Below are 24,477 nucleotides of genomic sequence, written 5' to 3' on the forward strand. Positions count from 1 at the left end.
TGGATTTAAAGTACAAGAGTCATTCTGCACAAAGGACTTGGTTACCCCACACTTTTTGTCCACAAAGACAAGTCGTAAGTGAAAAACAGGTTTCATAAATAGCTCTGGAGCTGTGAAGAAGAAATAGCTGAGCTGGCAAGATCCCTCATACTGCTCAATGCCTTCCTCAGCCCCAACACATTGGCTACCCTTACAAAAACACTATTCCAGATAGTATTCTAGCATCCTGAAGACTAAAGATGCAACTGTTGCCTAGGAACCAATGGTGCACATTATCACAACATTTGTGCTCTTATCGTTTACAGATCAGGCTGAATGGTATCCAGTGAAGACTCACATTTAACTCTCTTTTAGCAGACAGACTTTTCTCTCAATCATAAATAAGTAAAAAATAAATTGTGCCCAGAAAGCAAATGGCAAACAGATGAAAACCCTTTGGCTCTTTGCTGGAGAACCTCCCTGTGAGCAGCCCCAGAGCCAAGCCAGAAGAGAAGTGGGTGCCAGCCTGGCAGCCCAGCAGTGCTCAGAGGCTGCAGCACCCACCAAACTGCAGAGCTTGGCATCTGGGGCTCCCTTCTGCCAGGCAGTCCCCACAGGAGTCTGAGACACTGGCTCAGATGCTTCAGTTCACATACCAAGAGATAAAGGGCTCAATGTTTAGCACCGTAATCAACAAGGCGACGTGCTGCCAAGCACAGGGGCACTTCGAGTAAAAATCCTATGCTAAAAATGTGCCTTATCGATGCATCTTTAATCTCTGTAAAAAGTGTCTGGATATCCAAACCAGTCTCCAGTTTGAGGTGCATTTATTCCTGTTGCCAGACTGAGGCTGCTATGCAGCACATCTCAGAAGTACTAAATATCCAAAGTTACAAAGAGCTGCAGATGTGACAGTTCTCCAAAAGCAAAAGCTGCTTTACATCCTTAAATCCAGGAGAGGCAGAAGGAGTAACCTCAGCTGCCTGGCTGCACAGAGAAAGGGTGTGTCTCCCACCACTAACATTTGTCAGCTTGAGAAAACATTATGTTAACACCAGATGTAAATAAAATTTTTAAGCCACAATAATTTCAACATTTCACCCCACCCATTTGTGACCATGCACAAAACCACTGCCTTGCCAACCACTGATAATTTATCAGTAAAACAGAGAAATGGAATAGCAAACTAAAAAGATAACCTTCAAAATATATATAAATCTCAAGCAAATGTGCTGGAAAAAGGAAGAAAGAAGAGGAGAAAAGGTTATTTGAGGGATTAAAGAAAGAAGTAAATCTGAAATTCTCAGAGAATGCAGATTCTAGAAAAACACCAATAAAGTTCCTTTTTGGACAGGAAAAAAGATTCCCTGTGAAGCATTAGGAGTGGATTGACATCTGGATTGCCAGATAAAGATATTCTGAGCAAACAAAACCACATACAATGTCAGTGACAACACTGAGATAAAAACCTCAGGCACTGGCATTTTAACAGATGTTGTACTGCAAAAGCTACCTGTGCTGCACTCCCATCTAGATGTACAGATATGATTTAGCAGTGCTTCAGCTCAGGATAACATTTGAAAGGGCACTTTAAAGAACACTGCACTATTTGCCTACTGCCTGGTACATTATTCTAGTGACAAGGCCTGCATTTCAGATCAGCATTGCAACATGTGGCTTCATATGGGGTGTAAGGTCAAATTCAACCCTGAAAACAGTATCCTTTATCCAGGTTTTCATGTCCAGCAACAGCTTACACAATGCCAGGAAGGAAATATCTGTGGAGGACAGCTCTGAAGTCTGAATCTTAGTGAGACGTAGAATTGTTAAATTAAATCAAGTCAAATTAAGACAGAGACAGAGAGGAACTTTCTTTCTAGCCAATGTTTTGGGTGATCCTATTTGCCGTCGAACAGCTTTCATCAGCTCTGCTGTCTTTGGGATTTCTAAATTCATAGCCATCAAGAGGGTACAACTGTGTCTCAGACATTTCTCACAAAGCTAGAGAGATGTATGTGAAAGCTAAGTGCTTTGCTTCAGTTCTAGGAAGAAATTTTCCTGCATTTCCAGTACTGCATTTCAAGCCTACACACTGCAAAAGCCGAGAAGTTTTGCAAAAGCAGAAGACAGACAGTTTGAGTCTGGCATCAAAGGGCACCCTTCAAGTTTCTAAAGGAGCATCTAAATCTTTAGATGAACATTGCTATTTAGCATTAACAATGTTACCTTGACCCTCAGAGGACTACATATTGAAGCAAGTCAATAGTTCTCTGCTAGCTTATTTTTCTTAATTTGAGTGTGATTCTAACTGACAAAGATGATCTCCATAAATTACACCAAACTGGCACCTGTTTAAAGGACCGGTCCCAGTCAGATCATCCCATTTACTTCCCAGAGTCTGTAGTACCTCAGGTGCTATTTGTATTATGACACCCATTTCACTGAAGTGCCAGACCAAAACCTCTATTAAAGGTGTCTCACTCGAACGAGTCTTCACAACACAGGCTTTTGTGAAAAGTAGGGCTACACAACTTCATCATAAGAAAGTGTCAAGCAGCAAAACACAAGTAGTTTCACTGGGTTTATTTTAAGTTCTGTTGCTATACCTGATTGCTCATAATTGAAAATGTAGTCATATCTGCATTCCTGGCTCCACCAACAAGACACTTTATTTTCTTACTACTCTGAAGCACTCCCCAAGCTTCTGCTAATAATTTTGCTTGACCTTTATTAAAGACCAAGCATTAGCTGGCAATTAGATTTGGTGATCCCTTTGGTGATTGAGGCTCAGTGATTTACTGTAAATTATAAATAGTTCAAATGTTTCATTATGTTTATTCTTTATACAAGCTCTGTGGCCAGGTAAGCGCTGACATGACATTCACTGTTAAATGATCTCATTAAACTTCTTAATTTAAGTGGTGCAACACTTCACCTGCCACATTATCCAAGGACTCCTGCAATGCACATTAAACATTCAGCATGAATAGATGCTCTACTATAGTTCACCTTGTTGGGAGTGAAATTTCAGTCCCTGAACATAAGGTTGACTACTTTATGCTCTTTGTCAGAGATAATAAATAATGCAAATAGATACCCATGTAAAGTAAGAGGTTAAAGACATCAATAGCTTTCCCACAGGGTTTTGAAAGAGGCTCTCAAAAGAAAGGACTTTAAATAAATAAAAAATACCACTAAAATTTAAAAAGTTAAGGAAAACAAAGGAGGGTGCTGGTTTCTTTCATTTCTTTATGAATTCAATGACTGTGAGAGATATTTCTTGAGAACTCTGGAAGCATGTGCTCTTTTTTTATTCACAAGCCCAGGGCTAAAGGAAGGGCAGTTGCACAACCTCCCACCTCAGAGTTTCATGTGGAGGTTTGTCTTTAGCCATTTCATCCCTCCTTTTCCTGCTGAGAACGTTTAGCAGAGCTGAAAGGAGGCAAGGCTGGATAATGCACCACATTATTTCACTTAGGCCAATAAACAGCATATTGCTTTATGACTAAAGGGAGACACAGGATTTTTGTTGAAGGCACCTTCACATCCAGACTATTGGCCAGCGATTTCTACTGCAGTAACGAGGAGACGCTCATGGATTAGGACCTCCTTTGTGCCAGGTGCTGCACCTATAGACTCCACAAACGAAGCATTCAGGTGTGAGGAAGAATAATAGGGGTATATGAATTTTCCTGGCCTGCATAGGTTTTATTTTACACGTTTTTAATTGTTTCCTTCACAAAATGAATAGTTCTAATATTTTTTCCCCCATGCCTTTAAATAGTATGATCCTTAACATCTGCTTCTGGACATCTCTTCCAAAGTATGAAGGGCTCCTAGCAATTCTGCTGTAGTCCATGAACATACCATACTGCTCCCTGGACAGATTTAGGCTTCATCATACAGTATTAACCCCACATACTGAATATGTTTTTCTGACTTAGAAGGCTGGATTAGCTTTTATTATCAGAAGAGAAGTAGTAAAGGTTTCAGTGTTACAGATGGTATGGCAGATGGGAAGAGAAAGCTTAATATGAAGCAGCTCTGGATAAAAACTATTAATCCTCAAAATTCATATGTTGTTATGCAGGGAAACCTAGCAAAACCCACTGCAATATGACTAACCAGTGAGAGAAGCATAAACTGCCCGTAGCCCATTATCTGACAAATCATGGTACGAAGTCTGAAAGAAGAGGAAAAAACCCCTCAAACACCCTATTTACTATTTCCTGGAAAAACAACCAGCTCTCTTTGGGGTATGCAAGGAGTAATGCCTTTCTAAAGATTATGAAGAATATTAATTTATAGCTCCACTATAGTCCATTTCCACTATGAAAATGAAATGGACTCATATATGTATTTGATAACATTTTCCAGGGTTTATAGTTGTAATACTCCATATTAAAAATGTCTAACAATACTCATAAGTCACTGTCATTGAAGTTGCAGCGCTAAAAAGGGCTTCTTTTTGTTGAAGTGTATCATGGTGTGAAGGGAAAGCACATTTCCTTCAGTTCTGGTAACAGAATACTCTGACAGAAAGAAAAGGGAGCACTTCAGATGCTGCCTGGCTGGTAGAGCCCACCACACATCTCTGAGAGCAGCTGCAATGGAGAACCACGACCTTCGAGAATTCCCTCTCTGAAGAAACGAGTGCCTGGAATTTCTCCAGCTGAATGGGACTTGTTCAGAGCTTGAATGACTGCAAGATGCCACGGCATTATTACAAAGAATCCATTAACACTGAACTGACTACAGTCTACTCAACAAATCCTGGGATTGTTTATGGCTGTGTCTGTGAGCGACTGACCCCATCTGGCCCTGTGGTTTGAACTAAGAACAGTTCAGACTGCCACAGGTCATGGCCCCAGCATTACACACGATGGACAGAGTAGACTCAACACCACAGGATAACTGGAGACATCTACTGGAACTAGTCTACACCAGACCTTCAGCAAATCTCTCTTACAATTTATCTTACTTGATTCAAAGTGCCATCACCTACCTCTTCCTTTATGGTCTTGCATCAGCCCAACTTTTAGCATCAATATAGCATTCCTCACCAGGGAAGTGAATGATAGGGAATAACAAGCTAGCTTTTCCCAAAACTCAGGAGATAGACAGAGAACTACATACCCTCCCTTACAAGCAAGGATAATATGTCAAAACTGTTCAGTCTCTTTCTGTTGGACACCAAAAGTGTTTAACTCTGATGCAATGTGAAATACTGTGAATTCTTAATTCAAATCCCCATGTTCCAATATCAATGCAATCTCAGTGACTTGTGTTCTTCCCTAATTTTTCTCCCCCAAATGCACTGCATTTCTCTGACAGTGCTTAGAAATAGGCACCAGCAATAAAGCCTTTTGCCAGTCCTCACGGAGTCCTTCCTAAGGCCTCATGTTTATTTTCATTTTTCACCTCAGTGGCGAGATTTCCGTCCTACAAGCAGCAGCTTCAGGAAGGGACTCATACTTTGAGGGAGATCTTGGAGAAACCTAATCAGTGGAAGCATCTTTTATGTTTCTTTTCTAGGAATATTAGAACCATGTTATACCATCACTCATCAGAAAATCGCCCAAGGAAGTTACTTCCCCTTTCATCGATTTATTTCAACATAGAGGGAAACAGAAGCCACGAGGAGAATTTTCTGTTCCTTCTTCTTAATAACTCTTACAGCCTAAACCAAACAGTTTAAGGACACTTGGGGGTTTTTTGGGGGTGGGTATTTTTTTTATTTTTTGTTTTGGTTGGTTGTTTTTTTCGTTTGGTTTGGGGTTTTTTTACGGACTATCTACTTTTGCACAATGTTGTAAACTTATGGAATGAAGCTGTGAGACCTGGGTGATGTAAATTCAGAAAGAATATAAATTTCACTTAAAATCACGAGCCTTATCATGTGGTTGTGTGGAAGTTCTCTGCCTGATGCCATCTGAATAAAGATATTCAGGCAACGGTTGGTGCTGAAGATGTAATTGACTCCTAGTTAGTTATTTTTCACTTCTACAACCCTTATCCTCCACAGAAAAAGTACTAAAAAAAGGGAGAAGAGAACATTACCTTCACTGAATCTGTATTCATACCTTTAACACTTGCTGAGACATCAAATCAAACTGTTAATCAGAGCCCTGGCAGGGAGGAATCTCTCCATGCTTGGGGTTCATTTGCTGAGCCCCAGCACTTCCTGCTACTTTACTCATCCTCTATTGCCTCTTTTGCTGGAAGTATTGACTAACTAGAGCAGCCCCTCAGCTAAACTGAAGGCCCAGTGCTGCTACCCTGCTCCAGCTGCAGTCCCTGCCATGGAAGTGGAAGACACACAGGGTACAGTAAGGTGATTGTCTCCTTGGCTAAAGTGTGGGTCTCAGACACCTGCTTCACCAAGGGGAGTCTTCTGCTATAAAACAAAAGAAACTGCTCCTCTGACTGTGCTTCTTGCAGCACAGCCTGGACATGTCATCCCTTATATCCATACTTATTTCCTTTAGGAACAAAACATATACATTCTTAAAATGCTGATTGTACCTGATTGGGTAGTCGGCAGCACTGAGGTTAATGAAGAAATCCCATGGCCAGTCATTCATCTCCATTAAGTCCCTCATGGTCTGCAGGTAGGTGGACAGAAGACTTGCTCCTCCCCAGATAGTTGCCATTCTCCAAGGAGTGACTCTCACATTTGGGTACTGGCTGGCAAACTGGAGCACTTGCCGATGCAAGTAATTGGATCGCTTTACAGGAGAAAAGAGTAATACATTCAAGTTATTCTGTCCAAAATTTTCTCTCCCTGTGTTCACTAACCACCAACCCTACTTCCTGACTCTGCTGCCATTGCTTTGCCCTCACTTACTATAGTACAAAACCTTCTTTTGCTAAATGCTTATTTGCTAAATGTACAGAGAACCCTGTTTAATTCATTTTATTACAACTATGGTAATCACTAATCAATGTGATTAGCTCTTATTCATCATCTGTCATTGTAGATCCCAAAGGGCTTTCGTAGAGGAGGTGAATGTTACCACCTCCCTTTTATAGTGTGTGACTTGCCTAAGGCACCTCAGGCCACCACCTCAGTCTGCATCAACTTATCGGTTGCTGCTAACTAAATGTACAACAGACAGACATGGAGAGATACTCATTGACACAGAAGGAGAAATGAAGGCTCTTACATAAAGAAGATAACAAGAAAGAAAAATAAGAAAAAAAAAAAAGAGGCTCCAAACATGTAACAGATGAAGAGACAAAAAGTGACGTGCACTTTATGCAGCAGAGGTAAAGAGAAGATGAAGAAGATGACAAAGATGGGTAAACTGACAGATGGTGAGACAGGCAATTTATAACCAGTGATATATTACCTTGTCAACATGAATGTAATAAAAATGGTCTTTATGGTAAATAGCCTTAAACATGCGCTGGAGCTGCCGAGAAGCTCTGCCATGAACAACCAAGACAAATGCGATCCTGACTGGGTTGGCTGGCATGTATTCTACGGAGTCGTCATCCCACTGTACATTGTTGTTGGCTTTTCCTGTTCAAAAACAAAACACAGGACATCTCTGAGTGTATCCACACGGCAGGGGTGCAGTGAGCAGCACACATTCCACCTCGGTTCTCTCTTCAAAAGCAGTTTCTATGGCAGAGCGAGAACTCACAAGGGGTGCCAGCCTGTGCCCCATCAAGACCATACCCCTCTCCTCTGTCCCCATACAGGGCCATCACCCCTTGGGCACAGCCATGCCAGCCTTCCCCATGCAGCCCTGCCTGTGTGCCTCATCCTGAACAAGGCTGCACGAACATGGGCAAGTACCCAGATGTTTATGAGTTGGACCAAGCTCTACCTGAGTATGCACATTTGTAGCTTCAAAGCAGTCATCTCAAAGTTTCTAAGTATTCAAACAACGCCAAGGCCAACATTCCCCCAGAGTAAAACCCCCTGTTTGGCCAAAGCTGCTCGTTCTTCTGATCAGCACAGCTCTGCTGAGAAGCTGGTGAAACTCTGCTACTTAACAGCTGCTGAGGATTATTGACTGATAGCATTTACTTGTAACAGCAGATGTATCCTGGAACATTAAATGGCAACCTGCATATTTTCACTTCTTCATGTAGGAGAGGGGCTCTTACAATCCTATTTAAAATATATGTTCATTTTTTATTTTCATGGAGTAATTTCTGGTCCTTATTTTGTAAAGTAAGTGCCACAGTGCAAGGTTCAGACAGGATATATTGACTAACTGGAGAACTGGAGGGACATTTTCAATAAGGAATTTAAAGTGCTTTGGTTTTGGTTTATGTAACTGCTCTTCAACTCAAAAACCTGAACTCAGTGCAAGAAAATCGCAATTCTATCTGAAAACTTGCATTTGTTCTTCAGTTAAACAACGTCAAGTGCTCTGACCTTGTAAGGACCTTTTTCAACAAAAATGGTTTAGACAGAATCTGAAATTTTGAATATTAGCAGAAAAAGGAAGCAAAGTACCTCAAAGCTAAAAAAAATTCCTCCTGCCCCAATTTTCCTCTTGCATATTTTAACATTATTCTTTTTTAAGTGAAAGGGATATCATTGTCTCAAATGTTGCTAAGTGTGTGTCACCCCTGCCGAAGGTATAATTTTTCAAAGCCCCAAGATCTGAGTTGTTACCCAGTTTCTGCCCTCATTGCCTTTTGTGATGCCCCCTTCTCCTCCCACCTCCACGTACGTCCCATCTGAAGACTCCTTTTGCAGACACAATAGGCTTGCACTGTGTTATAGGACAAACTTGAGGCTGCACTGGGGCACAGTTATCAGACAGCAGGAGTACAGCCACAAAACCCACTGCACCTTCCAAAACATCTACAGCTATTAAAAACACATGCTTATGTCTGTGTGATTTGATATAAGGAACAAGAAAGACATTTGCCAAGTGTGAAGTGAGAGTAGAAGAGAGGGAGAACACTTTTCCACAGGTTTTTGAAACTGGAAGCATATGTTGATCAAAGTAAGCAATACCAAAAGCTTTCTTTTTTGTTTGTTTTGTTTGTTTTCAAAAGTATTAGTTACAAAACAAAGTCTGAACACACAAAAAAGACCTTTGCCTGATCCCTCCTGTGTATCTTCTCCTTGTTCAAAGGAATAGCATAAACTCAGAAAAAACAGACCAATTGGCAGTTTGCAGAGCACTGTTTCAGGTGATGAAACAATGTGATCCCCTTAATTGTAATGAAATGCCCTTGAGTAATTGAAACACTTCTTTTAGATAACCATGAGACAGATCCTGCTGCAATGGGAGCAGCACATTCCAGAAAGGAATGGTTTCAACATCTCCCATAACTCTCCCTTCAAGTTCCTTCCTCCTCAGCAGTGTTCCCCCTAGAACACTCGCTTTAAGTCAGAATCTGTTCTTTCCATCCTGGAGGTCCAGGAAACTGTACATGTAAGAGGTACAGCAAAGAGAATCAGGCTCTTCTCTGGACTATGTAAGGGGCTAAAAGGCAGCTGGGTCCCTATCCAGGAACATATACAGATACTGAACACTAAAGAGCCTACGAAGTCCCAGAGCTCGCTGCCCCATGCAGCAGATTGTTACTGTCCACAATCTTGCATGGAATACCAGTCTGCAGTACTATTGCTCATAAATTAATGCAACTTTATTGCCCCCAGTTGTATTCAGACTAGCCATTTCTAGCCCCATGAGTCACTCAACTTCAAACGGGACACAAACAACGTACAGGGGATTTCTTTAAAAAACCTTCCACCACCAGTTCAGTAAGAATCAGATGAATATTAAAAAATTAAAAATAAAGGTTAAATTTAATTCCTCCTATAATTTTCATTTTGTTTATTATGGTCATTAGCCTTTGCCCAGTTCTACTGTTTCTCATGAGCAGCTGATGAGCTGCCCCATTCATGTGCCTAGGATTTCTGCACAGTGACAGGGACAAAAAGGGACTCTGAGAGAAAGAAAATGTGCTTGCAAGGAGAACTGACAGGGCAATTGCAATTGCTAAAACAAGCCATTTTTCTTTTAAACTGCTTTGATTTCAAGCTGATGATGCCCCATCAATGGACTCAAATATTTTTAGTGGTTTTCATTACATTTTTGGATACCTCTCTTCTGAAATCAGTGGCTTTCTGCAATGATATGTAGAAGGTGAGGGGAATTTAAAATAGCTATATTGCAGGTCTTTTATTTTAAACTAACTTGCCTTCAATACCCACACTATCATTTATCTAGTAATTACTGAGAACAAAATCCTCCCGAATTTTCACCTGAAATGCCACCTCACTTCAATGGGTTTCTCTAATAAATTCCTGCAGTGACTTATTTTGCTGTCTGCTGTTTTCCTCCTCTCACCTCTTCTTCCATGCGCTCCTTTCTTCCTTCTCTTTTAGGTTTAAGTTTTTATACTTTCATTTGGGCCCCGCATACTATTATGACTTCTTTAATCTAATCCTCTTCTTAGCTGCCTGGAATTTCAAAAGGTAAGAATGTTATACTTTTTCCATCTGTCAGACTATCTGCTACTTTGCTTTATACTGTCACTTCCCTGGTTTTAGCTTGTGGCTGCTTAGAACCTTTTATTTTTCAGACTGCTTCACTGACAAAAAACCAGCCTGGTTTGCAAATAAGATGAAATTGGAAGGAAACATCAGTAGGACTTCAGAGCTATATGGGCAATGTTAAGACCTGAATAGCTCCATCCACTTCATTTCTATAAAACCTGTGCATACCAGAGAATTCACAGGCAGCTCCTTGCCTGCAGCACTCCCTACTCCCAGCCTTCACAACACTTGTCACCTCTCCACATGCCTTTGGCTGCCTTTCCAAGAAAAATGAGTCAAGCCAACACAAGAAAATTCCCACCTTCTCCTCTTGCACAGGTCACCTGGGCAGTCTCAGTGGGACTGGAGCTGCACTCCATCTCACCTAGAAAGTTTCTCTGAGCGTGGGTGTTGCCTGTTGAGTGAAGTTTCCTACACCTTTAGGGAATTCCCTTTTTCTAGGATAACTTATACAGATCAGTGGTTTATAAATCATAATAAAAAGCCCACGATATTAATAAAAAGTAAAACAAAAACTGTGAAGAATATGATTGCTACAGTTCCATCTTGAGAGGACAGCTCTACCCTCAAAATAGCTTTGCACAAATGAGTGAGTGGGGAGAGTGAATGGAGCATCCTCTTTATGGCCATCTGGCACAGGTGAAAAGTAGCTCTGGCCTGGAAGCAGGACTTGTTGCCGTAAACTTCCTCAAAGCTTTCCATTTCATCAAACAGTGGAAAAGGTGGATAGAAGAGCGACTTCTCATGCTGCCTTGCTTCACAGAAACTGCCACATGGAGCCTCAACAGAAGGGGCAGTGCTCACCTAGCTTATAACAAACATTTTCTAGCCCTTGCATCAAACTGTATTTACTGTGCTATCCTACATTGAACACAAACATGGTACTTTGATCTGTGACCAAGTGTCTTTCACAAACTTACTGAGAAAAGAGAAAGCTGCCTTTTGGCTTACTGTTCAAAGCATGAAAGGACTGGCATAAATGTGTGTTAGCAGGAAAATCCGTACCTGGTTTTGTAGATAACACAAGAATCTCAGCTCCAGTGCAATTTCAACCTGCACTTTCTAAAGCCCAGAGAAATCAATACTCATAATTAAGAGTTTAATCTTTATGTATTGCAGTATTACTAAATGCCAGAATAATGAAGATGGTGCAATCATTTTCATATTTATTGTGATGCCACATTATGTTCAATCATCCACCAATATAACTCAGAGCCAACCTGCTAATCTCTTACTTCTACTGCTAATTAATAAGATCAGACTTCTCCAACAGCACAAAGCAATCTTTTAATCAATTTTGTGAGCCATATTATGTTTTGTAAATCAATCCATCAAATTCTGTTCTCAGTTTGGTATCGTCCTGGCTGTTCGACAGGACACCCCTGCACAGACACACCTGGATGCTGCTGACTTCATCTTAACACAGCTGCGTGTGTATACTGTGCCTTGATCCATGAATCAATGGATAGAGAACATCAGAAGAGTTATTGCTGTGTAGTTCAGCCCACTATTTACTGCTATTACATCCATAAATGCAATCAGAAGCCCTGTCATTACAGCAGGAGTATGAGCCATAATCACTCCAAAGAGGCAGAGCTCTGCAGTCCCTACTTAAACTCACAGGAGCAGCCTCATTCCCTTCAGTGGGACCATTTCTGCAACAGCCAGTTGAGTGGTAGTTGCTGAACTCAGATTTCCACTATAAACTCCTTTTCAATTGCTCACAACTCATAACAACACAGCAGGTTGAAAATTTCCAGGCTTGGCTTTCATCTGAAAATGTTTTCCATCTTGGTTAGAGCAAAAACAGTTTTGCCTCGTTTGAATGGTGACAAAACAAAACAAAACAAAAAAGACAAGACAACGTTTTCATTTAGAAAACACAATTTTTTAAGCAGACCTAGTAATAGAAGTAGCTGGAGTTATATAAAATCTATAAAAAATGTCACTGAGCAATTTACCAGTGAGCCCTCAGAACGTGACGAGAAGTCTTTGTCTGAAGGCTTGATAACAGCAACATTCATCTGTCCTGAGCCACAATTCTTGTTGGAGTTAAGGCCCAATGACCCATTACAGCAAGTGCATCACTTACCATCAGGCTCAAGAGGGAATGTTCTCTCTTGCTGCAGTACCCTCCAGTGAGGACACCTCACACAGGCGAGGTAACCTCTGTAGCACAGTGTGTGTTAATCACACTTAGATGAAAGAGCAATTTTTCCTAAGTCAGAACCCAGAAAACTATCGTTAGCAACATTAGTGCCAACTTTGGGATGCCAGTTTTCACCTCCAGCCTAAGAAACAATTCATTTGTTTCCATGGTGGCCCTTGTGGAGATCTTCAGTGGAAGAAAGAATTTCAGGTGACCACTGATTTGATTTTATAAATAGAACCATTATTTATAAGCTAAATGCCCACTGGTCTATTCTCTGTGTAGAAGACCCCTACAGCAAATAAGGTATTCACCACTGTAATTTTGGTGAGTATGTACATACTGACAACCAGCAGGCCACACAGGGCTCTGTGTACCACAGACACGTCCTGGTCACTGCAGGGCCATCACCTGCTTTCTTGTGCTGCCAAGGAGCAGCATAAACATGAGCATCTCAGGGAATCAGCTCCTCCTCAGGGAATCAGCTCCTTGTGTGCCAGCTGAACCCAGCACATCCACCACCCCTGTCAATGAGGGGCTCTTTGCTTTAGCAAAACAAACCAAGTTCCTGATGAAGATAATTAACATGACTGGTCATATGTGTGGCTTCTCCTACTGGGTTTTAACTTGTTTAGCAAAGTAGGAGAGGTGAAATCAGCTGAGATGATCTTCTGTACAACTGTCCCCAGCGCATGGGGATTTGAGAGGGATGCTTATGATTTACAGAATGATGTGTTGCTAGTTATGTTCTGTAGATTTCCTTAAAGCTGCTGTTACCCATACTTTGTGTGTTAGTGTTGAGAACTTTGGAAAAAAATTCTGAAATCATGCTGCTATTGAAGAGTGGATATTCAATTTTTTTGCAGTTGTGTTTTATCTCAACAACCCCATTCTACTATTTTTCATCCTTAGACTCTACCATGAATTACAGAAGCAATTTATGATCCCCTGTAAGTTCATATGATCAAGTAACCCATAAGCAAAAATCAATGCAAGGCAGGCGGGAAGCAGTGAGACATAATTTACAAGAACTCAGTGGCCAGTGCATTTAACATTAAAGAGACAGATTTCAGTAATGTTCTTTCCATGCTGAGAAGAAGCCCTTTCTTGGAACAAAGGAGCTGCTGATGTGGGCAATTTTGAGTCTTCTTTTATCATTTCAGAGGGTGACAGTATAAACTTAAGGTAGTCAGAGGAGAAGAGTCTCTGCCTTACAGCTGGAAAATTCCCTTCATAAGATCACTGGAAGTTTCTCTACAGTGAGTTTGTGAACAGATAAGCAGCTCTGCATCCCTGCAGAATTTATATAAAAAAGGAAACTCACTGTCATTACAGATTTAGGTTCAGTTCTGGTGTCCATGAACAGAAAAATAAAGTGAGTGAAAGAAGGAAGGTAGGAAAATAGAGGACATTGGCAGAACTGTTTCATATTCACAGTTGGATCATGAGAAGATGAATTTTTTTCTATCTTTTCTCAAAGGGAAAAAAATACAATTTTCTGTTTTGGAATTTAAAAGAAAACATTTCCAACTCAGCTTTGTCATCCTCCTGTTACAACTACTTAACATTTGTGCTCCATCACCACTTCCAAGACCCACTCCAGAAGCCAGTGGGGCAGGCATCATCCATTAAGTAAATCCAGAAAGAAAGACACCCTGCACCAGAAAACTTTGGTGAATATGCCTTTTTTTCACGTGATTTGCAGGATTCATTGTAAATGAACATATATAAAAACCTTGAGAACAAAGATCGAATTTTTTTGTATCACAAAACCTGCAGAAGCAGTTGGGACAACACAGGACTGTCCAAAATCAATCTTCAGGGTCTGTGTATGTGCTGTGACAGCACATTCATAGCCACTAGAATTTCAAACAAAACCAGGCAGCATTTAGTTTGAAGCAGCCTGCCATACTTCAAACAAAAATTCTGTTCTGTCTTGCAGTCTCGAGTCATTACTGAAACCATTTTTATGATTTGCAAATGACCAACTAATTATCAGATTCTACTATACTGTGCTTGTAACACACATAAACTTAATTTACTATGATACTTATCTAGGCAGGCCAATCATCTCAGTAACAAGCTTGCTTTTCTGACTATTCTAATTATGAAAATGGTAGCATTCCTGGGAGACAAATCTCAATTATTTGTAGTTTTGCTGGAGTGTGTTAGTCAAGTATTTTCTCCATATTCCTACTGACTGCCATGAATAAATAACACTCAAAAGCAACAGTAAATTAATTAATGTTGAATTAGAGTGAATCTCCTAATAATAGTATTTATCATATCAATTAACAGTCAATTAGCACATCATGATCAGTGTTACTAGGGTGAATACAAAATGCCTTCTAAGTGAGCCTTGGGCTATGTTTACTATATCCAGTGACATCACTGGACTTCAGAGATGTAACATACAGCAAATCCAAGAACAGACACAAATATTCCTTGCAAAGACCATTCAGTCATCTTGCACCTTAAACCTTAGCTGGACTTTGCAGCCCAGAAACCATCCAAATCCTGGGCTGCGCCCAAAGGAGTGTAGCCAGCAGGTCAAAGGCAGTGATTTTCCCTCCTTTTTGGATGCCCCAATCCTGGCAGTGTTCAAGGTCAGGTTGGATAAGGCCTTGAGCAACCTGGACTAATGAAAGGTGTCCCCGCCCATGGCATGGGTGATTGGGACTAGATGATCTTTAAAGTCTCTTCCAACCCAAACCATTCTGATTCTATAACCTAACATTTAGGAGGTAACACCCTTGGAAACCACAAAAAAGAGAAAACCCCCTATTTACAGGTACCTGTATCACACAGCCTTAAGAAAACACTGTAAATAAAAGAGATTTTCCAGCTTGATTTTCAAGACAAACCAGCAGTCTGTTCAGAGTGGGATCCCCAGCTCAGAGTCAAAACTACTGGAGACCAACCAGCCAGGTTGTCTGCAGGAGGAGACACTTCATTCAGCCCTTGTGCTCCAAGAACTGACTCCCACCCAGCCGAGTTACCACTGTCTGGGAGGCTTTGTGCTCATTAGGAGGGGAGAGGTTACAGAAGGAGAGAAATGAAAGGGCTGAGATGAGGCATGTGTTTAGTTATCTAATCCACCACTAATTGTTGCTAAGGATGCTCCTATCAACTGCCCAAAACTGAATGAGAATAGAAATTTGTCAGACCAGATAAGTCATCCCACCACTCCCAAGAAAACTGATGACACAAACCCAAACGGAAGCATTTATAAAACCTCATTCACAATTTGCATTTTCGGGACACAGCTACAGCCATGCCAACAGCACTCTGGCTTCTACAAAAGCATTTGGAGGGTACCCAGTTCTTCTGGGCAGCTTGTTTAGTGGGTGCCTACAGCCCCTGCCAGGGCTGCTGGCCACTGAGCTGCCTGCAGTCCCTACCCCTCTGAGCAGTGACAGTGGGGAGGTTCACACCACCCAAGTGCAGAAACATAATTTAGGTGCCTCTAAATCTTGCTGCTGCACAGCCTCTCCAAACAGTCCATGGAGACAGAAGGACTCTCCAGAAGCTGTTCAAGTGATGGCAATAGAGGCAGAACTGGCCAGAATGGCAAAAAGGCTCCTTTATAGGAGCTGTAAGACTCAGGGCTCTCTCAGGCAACAGCGCTGGCCCACAGGTACATCAGTCTCCTCCTGGTACAGCAGAGCTGCTGCCTGGGGATGTGGGTGCTCCCAAGTCCTGCAGTTTGCCCTTAGGGCACCTCTATCAGAGAACTGACCATAGATTTAGGTGGCCTGAATTACACAGCAGAGGATGCCAGCCCTCTCACTGCAGATGGATTACATTCCAGCTGGGACACCAGTGACTGGCTCACTGCCATTCACCCCAAAACTAACAATGGGCTTTGGAGTCAGCTCTTCTCTACACTGAAGCACTTCACTCCCTTCCCTGCTGGAGAAGCCTTTAGATTTCTTGAGCAAGATAGGATAAAAACATAGAAAATGTCCTTATTTCAGTTCAGACTTTCTCTTCTGCCACAAATGATCAGGAAGTTTAAGCCTTCAACTTGAAAGCCAACCAGTTACTACACAGCAACCAAGGCATAGATCAAACAAGAAAGTAACAATATCAACATAACAAATCCTAAGCAAAATAGCAAAAGAAACCTATCAAGGCTCATACTTCAAATTAGCATTTGAAACAGCCTTTGCTGATTGGAGTGTCTGTTTCAGTGTGTTTGGAGAGTGGCAAATCGTAACCTTTACACCATCTCTACCTCTCATGCTCACAGCACGAATAATCAATAAGGAGTGAAAACATAAGCAACTACATACACCTCTACTTCACATGATCTCCCAGGAGATATTATGTACTGCTGAGACTATCAAGAAATGAGGAGGTAGATAAAAGCATGTTTGTTACCTGCCTGATCAATGTATGCCCATTTTGGTTTACTGTGCTGTCCCCTTTCAAGTTCTATGTAAACTATCATTTCCCCCAGATAATCTTAAGGAATTAACAGTTAATCATTATAATCAGTTGGTGTAGGGCCAGGACCAAGTTAATTTATATCATATGACTAGCTGGTCTGCTAACTAGAAATTAATCCTTCCTTTGAGATTCCATTACATCTGTCTCCTATTTTTTTAAATGCAGAATTGGAAGGACAGAGTCTGCCTTTATTCTCTGCCCACGATAATTATGAACACAATATTGGAAACAGACCAAAAAAGTAAAGACTTTCCCATGTATTTTACATAGCTACTTTGAAAAGGTCTAGTGAGGTAGTGAGAATAAAGGTTGCACTAGCAAAAGCAAAACTTGACTCACATACTTTTCCCTTGCATCACTGTGTTGCAAAATGGGAAAGTTTAGCCTTATATTTTAGCTGACACTTGCACTGCAAGTGAAATTAATAGGAATTTCACAATACAGTCAAAAGGCAGAGAAAAGATAAATAGCACATGTCCGGGAAGATTCATGCCAAAGCTGTCAGGCTGTGCTTCCTCTGCATCCCTTTGAGTTAAGCTTTTATAGATTTCAAAGGCTGAAAGGCTGGGACCAAGTGCTTTTAAGAATCTCACACTGTGGCAGCAAAAGAAGTGTGAGACATCAGGTTCATGTATGTGTATGTACCATAAATACATACGTGCCTCGAGTGTGGATACACTGCTAGACACGTAACTGTTGTCAAATATCCTTTATGTCAAAGGACCCTGGTAAGCAATGGTTTTCCCAAATGACCCCAAGTACTTCTCATTTGTTCATCTGAATAGTAACACTTTATTTTATCACTGATCAGCTCATGTACTTAAAGCAAGCTTGCTACCATGTGTACAACATAAAGGATGAATGTGGAATGTGAACAATTTTACCCAAAAGACAAGAAAAAGAGGACCAGTCTTCTCTGAGTATATTACTTGTCAGACAGAGGAATGTAACATAATTATATTGTGACATTTCCAACAGCAAATAGATTCTACTGTAAGCAACTAACACTGGTTCCTTTGGCAGACTTCAAAAACTTAATTGTATAGTATGCTCAGTTACAATAACATCTGAATAATAAATGCCACTGCATTACTTAAGCTAGATTTTAGCATATATGGACAGGTTAAAACACAGGAGAAACACATGGATGTTAATTCTTCCACGGGCCATGTTATATCCCAAAATTGTTCATTACCATGGAAAATGTTCAGGAAGTAAATATGCACATTTTTAGAAAAATGAAGTACCACTAAGTACTCTGGATCTAACTACAATGGAGAATTTTGGTCTGTGCACTGCATATTACAACCTATGTCTCTCTTCCTGGAGATGGGAAAGGCAGGGCTGGGCTCTCCTTCCTGGCTAGAATGCTTTCCAGAAGCTGCTTCTGATCAAGAGGGATTAGTAAAGATGGTTTAAGAAGGAAGAAAAAAAAAATCATCTGGCATTAATCCTCGAAACATTTCATAGCCAACATATCTTTAATACAATCCCTCTAATCCAATTAGGGTGCCTTGAAAATCATATCTTGAATTCCATGCTTCATTGTGATGGGTTCTGAGTGACTGAAACATCCATTGACCAGACAGCTGCTAAACTCCTGCTCTGCTCCACAGCCCATTCCCCACCCTCCCAACTAACCCCCAACCTGCCCAGGAACTGCCCAACTCCAGCCTGGAAAGCTGCACCAGCAGCAAACCTGAGCCCCCACACATCCGTCAGCAATTTCTAAAGCAAGCTTGCCACACAAGAGAGAGAATATTAAAATCACTTTCATTCATAAACATATATAATTAAATGTGTATGAGGAGTTCAATACAGAATTTTAACTCCCCATTTCACACCTGAGTTTCAGATATTTAGAAACATCACTAATAAGAGGAAGCAGATGCAGCCATAGCAGGTGGGTTTGATGATGGCCTTTTAACATTCATCCCTTTGAACCAACAGGGAAAACAGTTCCTAATACAATGTTTTTGCCAGCAAGAACAAATTACTACTAATTAACTGAGCCTGATTTTTTAAAATGTTCTCATGAAAATTATTTGGATCGGTTTTCACAAGGATGTATATTCACAGTTATATTTATGGGCAAAGAATAGAACAAAACAGCATAGTCTTGTTGCTAAAATAAAGGACTTTCACTTCATTACTCCATCACAGTATAAAAAGATCCCATTAACATACCACTAGAGGAAAACAAAGGAAAAATAAAATTGCTGGCATCAGAAAATGTTCAACAAAAGTAACATAAAGTAATTTTTCTGTATTTCAATAGACATTACAGTTTTGTTGTTAAAAAAAATCTAATGTGCAGAAAACGTCATTTTATTGACTAAATAAGTCACTGGCTGCTGTTAAAAGTATCTGGGGAGAATTTGTAAGTGAAATACATTCTTGCACTAATATTGTAATTTATAAATCAGTTATAATTTCCTCTCAGATTTTAACAAGGCTGTGATGCCCTAGGATGTCAAAGAGCTGCTTAAACAGTAACTTGCTGAAGAGTCTGCTCTATACTGCAGAAGAGGAGTATCTGTGCAATGTTTGAAACAAAAAAATTAATGCTGACTTTTTACAGACAAAAATAATAATGGATATTATTTCTAAAATTATCTTAACTCTGCTCCTCAGAGTCTGCCTTCCCATTCTGCAACTCTCCATGTCAGCAGTCAGAGGTACTAAATTTGGCCCCAGGCACTTCCCACTTCCTGCAGCTGGGACAGATCCTGCCCTTCCAATGCTGCTGCCTCTGTGTGCTGGCAAGGTTTTAGCAGGACCTTGGCTTCAGGGAGGCTCTGCTTCTGTGCAGCTTATCCCACACCACTGAATTTGGGGAGTTTGGCAGAAGAGAGCACGATTTGTTAGTATGGATCTCCAGGAATAACTTAATGGGGCAGCACACTATGAGACAGGGTACACATCCAAGTAGTTATGTATTTTAATTAGGTAAAGTAAGTGCTAAAAATTGCTTTGAAGGTCTAGATGTAATTCAGTAGCATTGGTTTCCAACATAATTGGGTTTTTCTCCTGCCATCTCTCACTCATACACTATTTGATCACCCCTATCGCAAGGGGAGGCTTAAAAGAGTAAAAAACCACAAGCAACTTGTGTTCAGATGTAATTCAGCTCCTCCTCCTCAAAAGACAGAGCCCCAAACAAATTTATTCACAACTTGGCTTTTATAGCACAGTAGGGCATGAAAATCACCAACTGGCAGCAAAACTGCTAAGCAAACCTAATTTAGGAGATGAAAAGTGTGAAACATGAGAAACATCTCACAGATTGGAAAATGACATGTTTATTTAAAAAAAAAGAGACCAGAAAAAACAAGAAATGCTGGCAGAGGATCTGCAGTAACAACTGCCTGGCTGTCAGCTGGTTAAAGCTGCCCATTACCCGCAGGCTCCCAGACCAGCAGCAAGTGCTCCACAGCCCTGAGTCACTGAGCACCTGAGTGAAGGAGACAGGAAAAACACCCCAACAGGTTTGCTGTTATTTTTTGCAGAAACAGCTCTATACTTCACTATCTGTATGGGTAGGACCAGTAAAGATATCTGCACCTCATTACAGAAAGGTACAAAAGCACAGCACCAGAGAAATCGGGAATCACTGAGAGCTACAGCAAAGCCTCCTATCACTACAGCAGCTCCTGCTGCAAACGCTTCTGTGAGGCTGTGGACCATCAGGAACTCATGCTTCTCACAGCTTAAAACCCCCAAAGGTTATTTTTAATGGAGGCAAAGGAGAAATACCACTTTTTAAGGCAAGGAGTTTGTTAATGAGTAGTAGCAACATAACTATTCAGTTTACCTGCTGAATTAATTTCAATCCATCTCCTACTCTGCAGCCCATCTGAAATCAATGGAGAATGGACAGTGTAAAATCAGTATCAAAAGAGAATTAGCATGTTTGAACCAAATTCTGCTCATGTTCCAGTTCTGAACAATTCTTGATCTATATAAATGCAGATTAACTTTGAGCCTCCTTAACCATTCCCCATTCTGGCTGAAAGAAGTAAATAGAACTGAGCTGCAATTTCCTTCAAAATAATTTAATTTCCACTATCTTTATTTTGACATTAAAAGAATGCTGAAAAATCTCTTCATATTAGTTCTTAAGACAGTATTGCAGGAAGGTGAACTGTTTATCCACACACACACCACTCACTCTCCCCCTTTCCTTCTTGAGATTGGACCACCCTGACTTTCCTGTTGCAAGTACCACCCTTCACTAATGAAAGAACAATTTTTATGTCTAGGATGATTCTTTATGTAAGCTAATCCAATGTCTCCTGATACCAAATGCTTACTGTTCAACAGAATAACTTTCACAGAGTTGAGGATGACATTTGAAATAGAATGCCTGTGCTGGCAACTTTTTTATTAGAACAAAATCATTCTATAAATCCAAAAGTGAACTAGGATGGAAAAGTTAACCATGATTTTAAATGAAGAAGTATTTAAAAGTAGCAATCACACCTGACACTATAATTACATTGCCCTAGTGTATAATCCCAAAAGACCAGAGACCTTTTGCCAAAGGTGATTTGAGTGTTAATATGAAACTCAACGTGGGCTCGTTTTAATTACATATGTGCCTGCTGAGAACATATGATAGAGTCCAAAAAGCTAATTCATTGTCAGCATGGCAGCAGGAACTAATATTAAATCTTGCACACCAAGTAAATTTTTCCAGATTACCAATTACCACACAAAAATAGGACACATTGCAAATGTGGTAATCAGCATGAAAGCAAAATGCAAAAAATATATTGCTAAATAGAGCTCAGCTCTGGGCCAGCAGAGGGTATAGGAAATCTCCCAACAGTTCATCTATCTTCAAAGCAGCAACATTTAGTTGGTCCAACTCTAACCACAATGACACCAGGTTAGTACTGACTTTCATAGTGTTGATCCCCCCTGACACTGTAATAAAGTGTAACAAAACTCCTCTTTAGCCATATATAACAGCAGTTCAAAGTAGATTTTGGTGGGGGATTTTTTTTCCTTTTTATACTTAGCCTTAAATTTTCTGCATTTCAAAGATATTACTGAATGGTTTTGTGTTCTCTTCTCACGACTCCCTGACAGGTTTCTGGCACTGAAAAAACGTTAAGAGTCAGATTATACCTCTTAACCCACACCAACATGCTAACAGGCATTTTGATTTACCTTTAATTATGGACATACTCATGCATCAGTCAGTATTTTCTAAAGAAAGTGCCTGGAGTATGAAGAGGAAAACCCAGAGTCACGATGACGAGCTAACCCTGGGGAAACAAGACAAACACAATTCTGAAGGCAGCAGAGACCCAGCCAATACTTCTAACTGCATCTTTACCTGCCTTTTTGTTGCTTTGCTGATGCATTATTAATTAATAACTACTGAGCACTCCCAACAGAGCATTTTAAATAACAGCTGAATTTCTTTAAGGATGATTATGAATCATAAAAGTATGTCTGTATGTTCAAAGCAATAAACAAGCCCAGGTAGGGAGCCTGAACTGCTACAGAAACTGCTCTTTGAAGCTTGAAGTTTTAGGGATGCTAAATGCCTACTGTGTAGTATTACACCATTTCCAGTCTAGCTTAATCCAATTAATCTGAAGAAATGTAATATTTTTCTATGTTTTAACTCAGCATAAGCAAACGCTGTTGGAAAGGATGATGATGGCATTTTAGAAAAGCAGCAGGGTCAGTTTGGTTCACTGCTTTATCCAAATGAAGCTACACCAATTTAGGCCAGCCAGCAATTACAGTTTTCAGTTCTCAGTTCTCAACTCAGACAACAAAAAGAAAATTGTCAAATCACAATTATTTCTAACCATGATTTATGCAAATGCTGAAAAATGTTTCACCAGCTCTGAAATGTATTATTCAGGGATGATGCACAGTTTTCATGTTCTGCTTGAATTCTGCACAAACTTAGAAAGTACTGAAGGTGTATTTTGGGCAGCTTTGTGCTATTTCAGCTGGCTAGTTTTAGATATAGGTTGAAATCAATTTGTAATGCTTAAAGATGAAAACTCATTTGGAGACTCTATTTATGCATAAGATAATTTTTTTTCTATCTCCACCTCAAAAAATGAAAAGCCTCTTACTATTCAAAGAAAATTCCAGTGATAAAGTTTTCAACAATATCACTGCCTTTAAGGTAGAGAGGGACTCACATTCCCACTCACTCTTCACTGGATTTAGTTACAATCTGAATAACTTTTTTTTTGCCTATAGACCATGCTTAACATTTCTTTCTGGTGTTTAAACTGGTACATAGGCAGCCAAAGCTTCAGCTGTGCTTGCTGATCCTATTATCTGCCTTCTAGACAGATAACGCAGGCCCTTGCCATATAACACTTGGTAGATGAGGGAAAAAATAAGTTACCCATACTGTTTTCTGAACAATGCAATACAAAATTATTAATCTGTATCTAGACAAACTCTAGACAAAAGAACATAAGTGAGAGGAGGTGAAGGGCAGAGCAAACGTGCACCATGCCTTCAGAGCACACGGGCACAGGACATGGACTGGTTTGATGGCCATCTGTGTGGGATCAGTCTTACCCTCTGGCTCCCAGGGGCAAATCCAAACGCCATCCTGTGCTTCTGTTTCCAGCTCTTCCAAGGACACATGTTTCTGTTCTAGTGATCTACCAGGTACCTTCTCCACCCTGAGCAGGGATCAGTCAAAGGCAGGCTCAGTCATCTGGAGTAGATGCTCAATGTGCCTTGGCAGATAGAACACTGTGGACCCTGTCTCTTCTCTTTGCCTCCAGGAATGAGCCACACAGAGACTCCCAGAAGAAGTTGGTCTTACACAGCAAACAGAATTTGCTCTCAATTCCCCAGACAAACTACTACAAACTACTTTTTCTTTCTGTCTGCTAATCTTAATTCTTCTGGTTTATGGCCCAGTCCTTCTATAGGGATTCATAGCAAAGAGAAAGAATAATATCTTTCCTACTTTCAGATATTAAGATGGATCATTATTCCACTTGATTTGTTGGAAGATATTTATCAGTTTGAGTTATGAGACCTTTCTCACTGTGAAGACTTAAACATCGATTTAATGCCAACTTAAAGACTCCTAAAAGTGTAGGAGATTGCATTAGATAAATAATTTAACAATAAAAGGTATATCAAGGCAGACATTATTGCAACCTTTCACCAATCAATCACCATTTTCCATGTTTATCCAATTTTCATCTGAAGGCTCTGTACATCAAATTGCCCAGACATATACCACACAATTGAAATAACTTCATCATTGAATAGAATTGCATAGCCATTAAAATTCTCTAATATCAAGATAGCTGACATTATGTAAAATATCGGCTTTGGTTCCGTAAGGCAATAAATT

At 40.4% G+C, this 24,477-nt stretch overlaps 1 protein-coding gene across 2 annotated transcripts in view; it reads right to left on the reverse strand.

The window, feature by feature from the left end:
• Positions 1-24,477, reverse strand: part of XYLT1 (xylosyltransferase 1) — a 183,364-nt gene that overhangs the window by 56,241 nt on the left and 102,646 nt on the right. For both annotated transcript variants that reach the window (XM_027654970.1, XM_027654971.1), the window contains exons 3-4: positions 7,332-7,504; positions 6,505-6,707 (exon numbers count right to left, since the gene is read on the reverse strand). In XM_027654970.1, the coding sequence (XP_027510771.1) occupies positions 6,505-6,707; positions 7,332-7,504 (376 nt within the window). The remainder of the gene's footprint in view (positions 1-6,504; positions 6,708-7,331; positions 7,505-24,477) is intronic.

Source organism: Corapipo altera, unplaced genomic scaffold (genome assembly GCF_003945725.1).
Source record: "Corapipo altera isolate COAL_440 unplaced genomic scaffold, ASM394572v1 98, whole genome shotgun sequence".
NCBI classification, from domain to species: Eukaryota; Metazoa; Chordata; class Aves; order Passeriformes; family Pipridae; genus Corapipo; species Corapipo altera.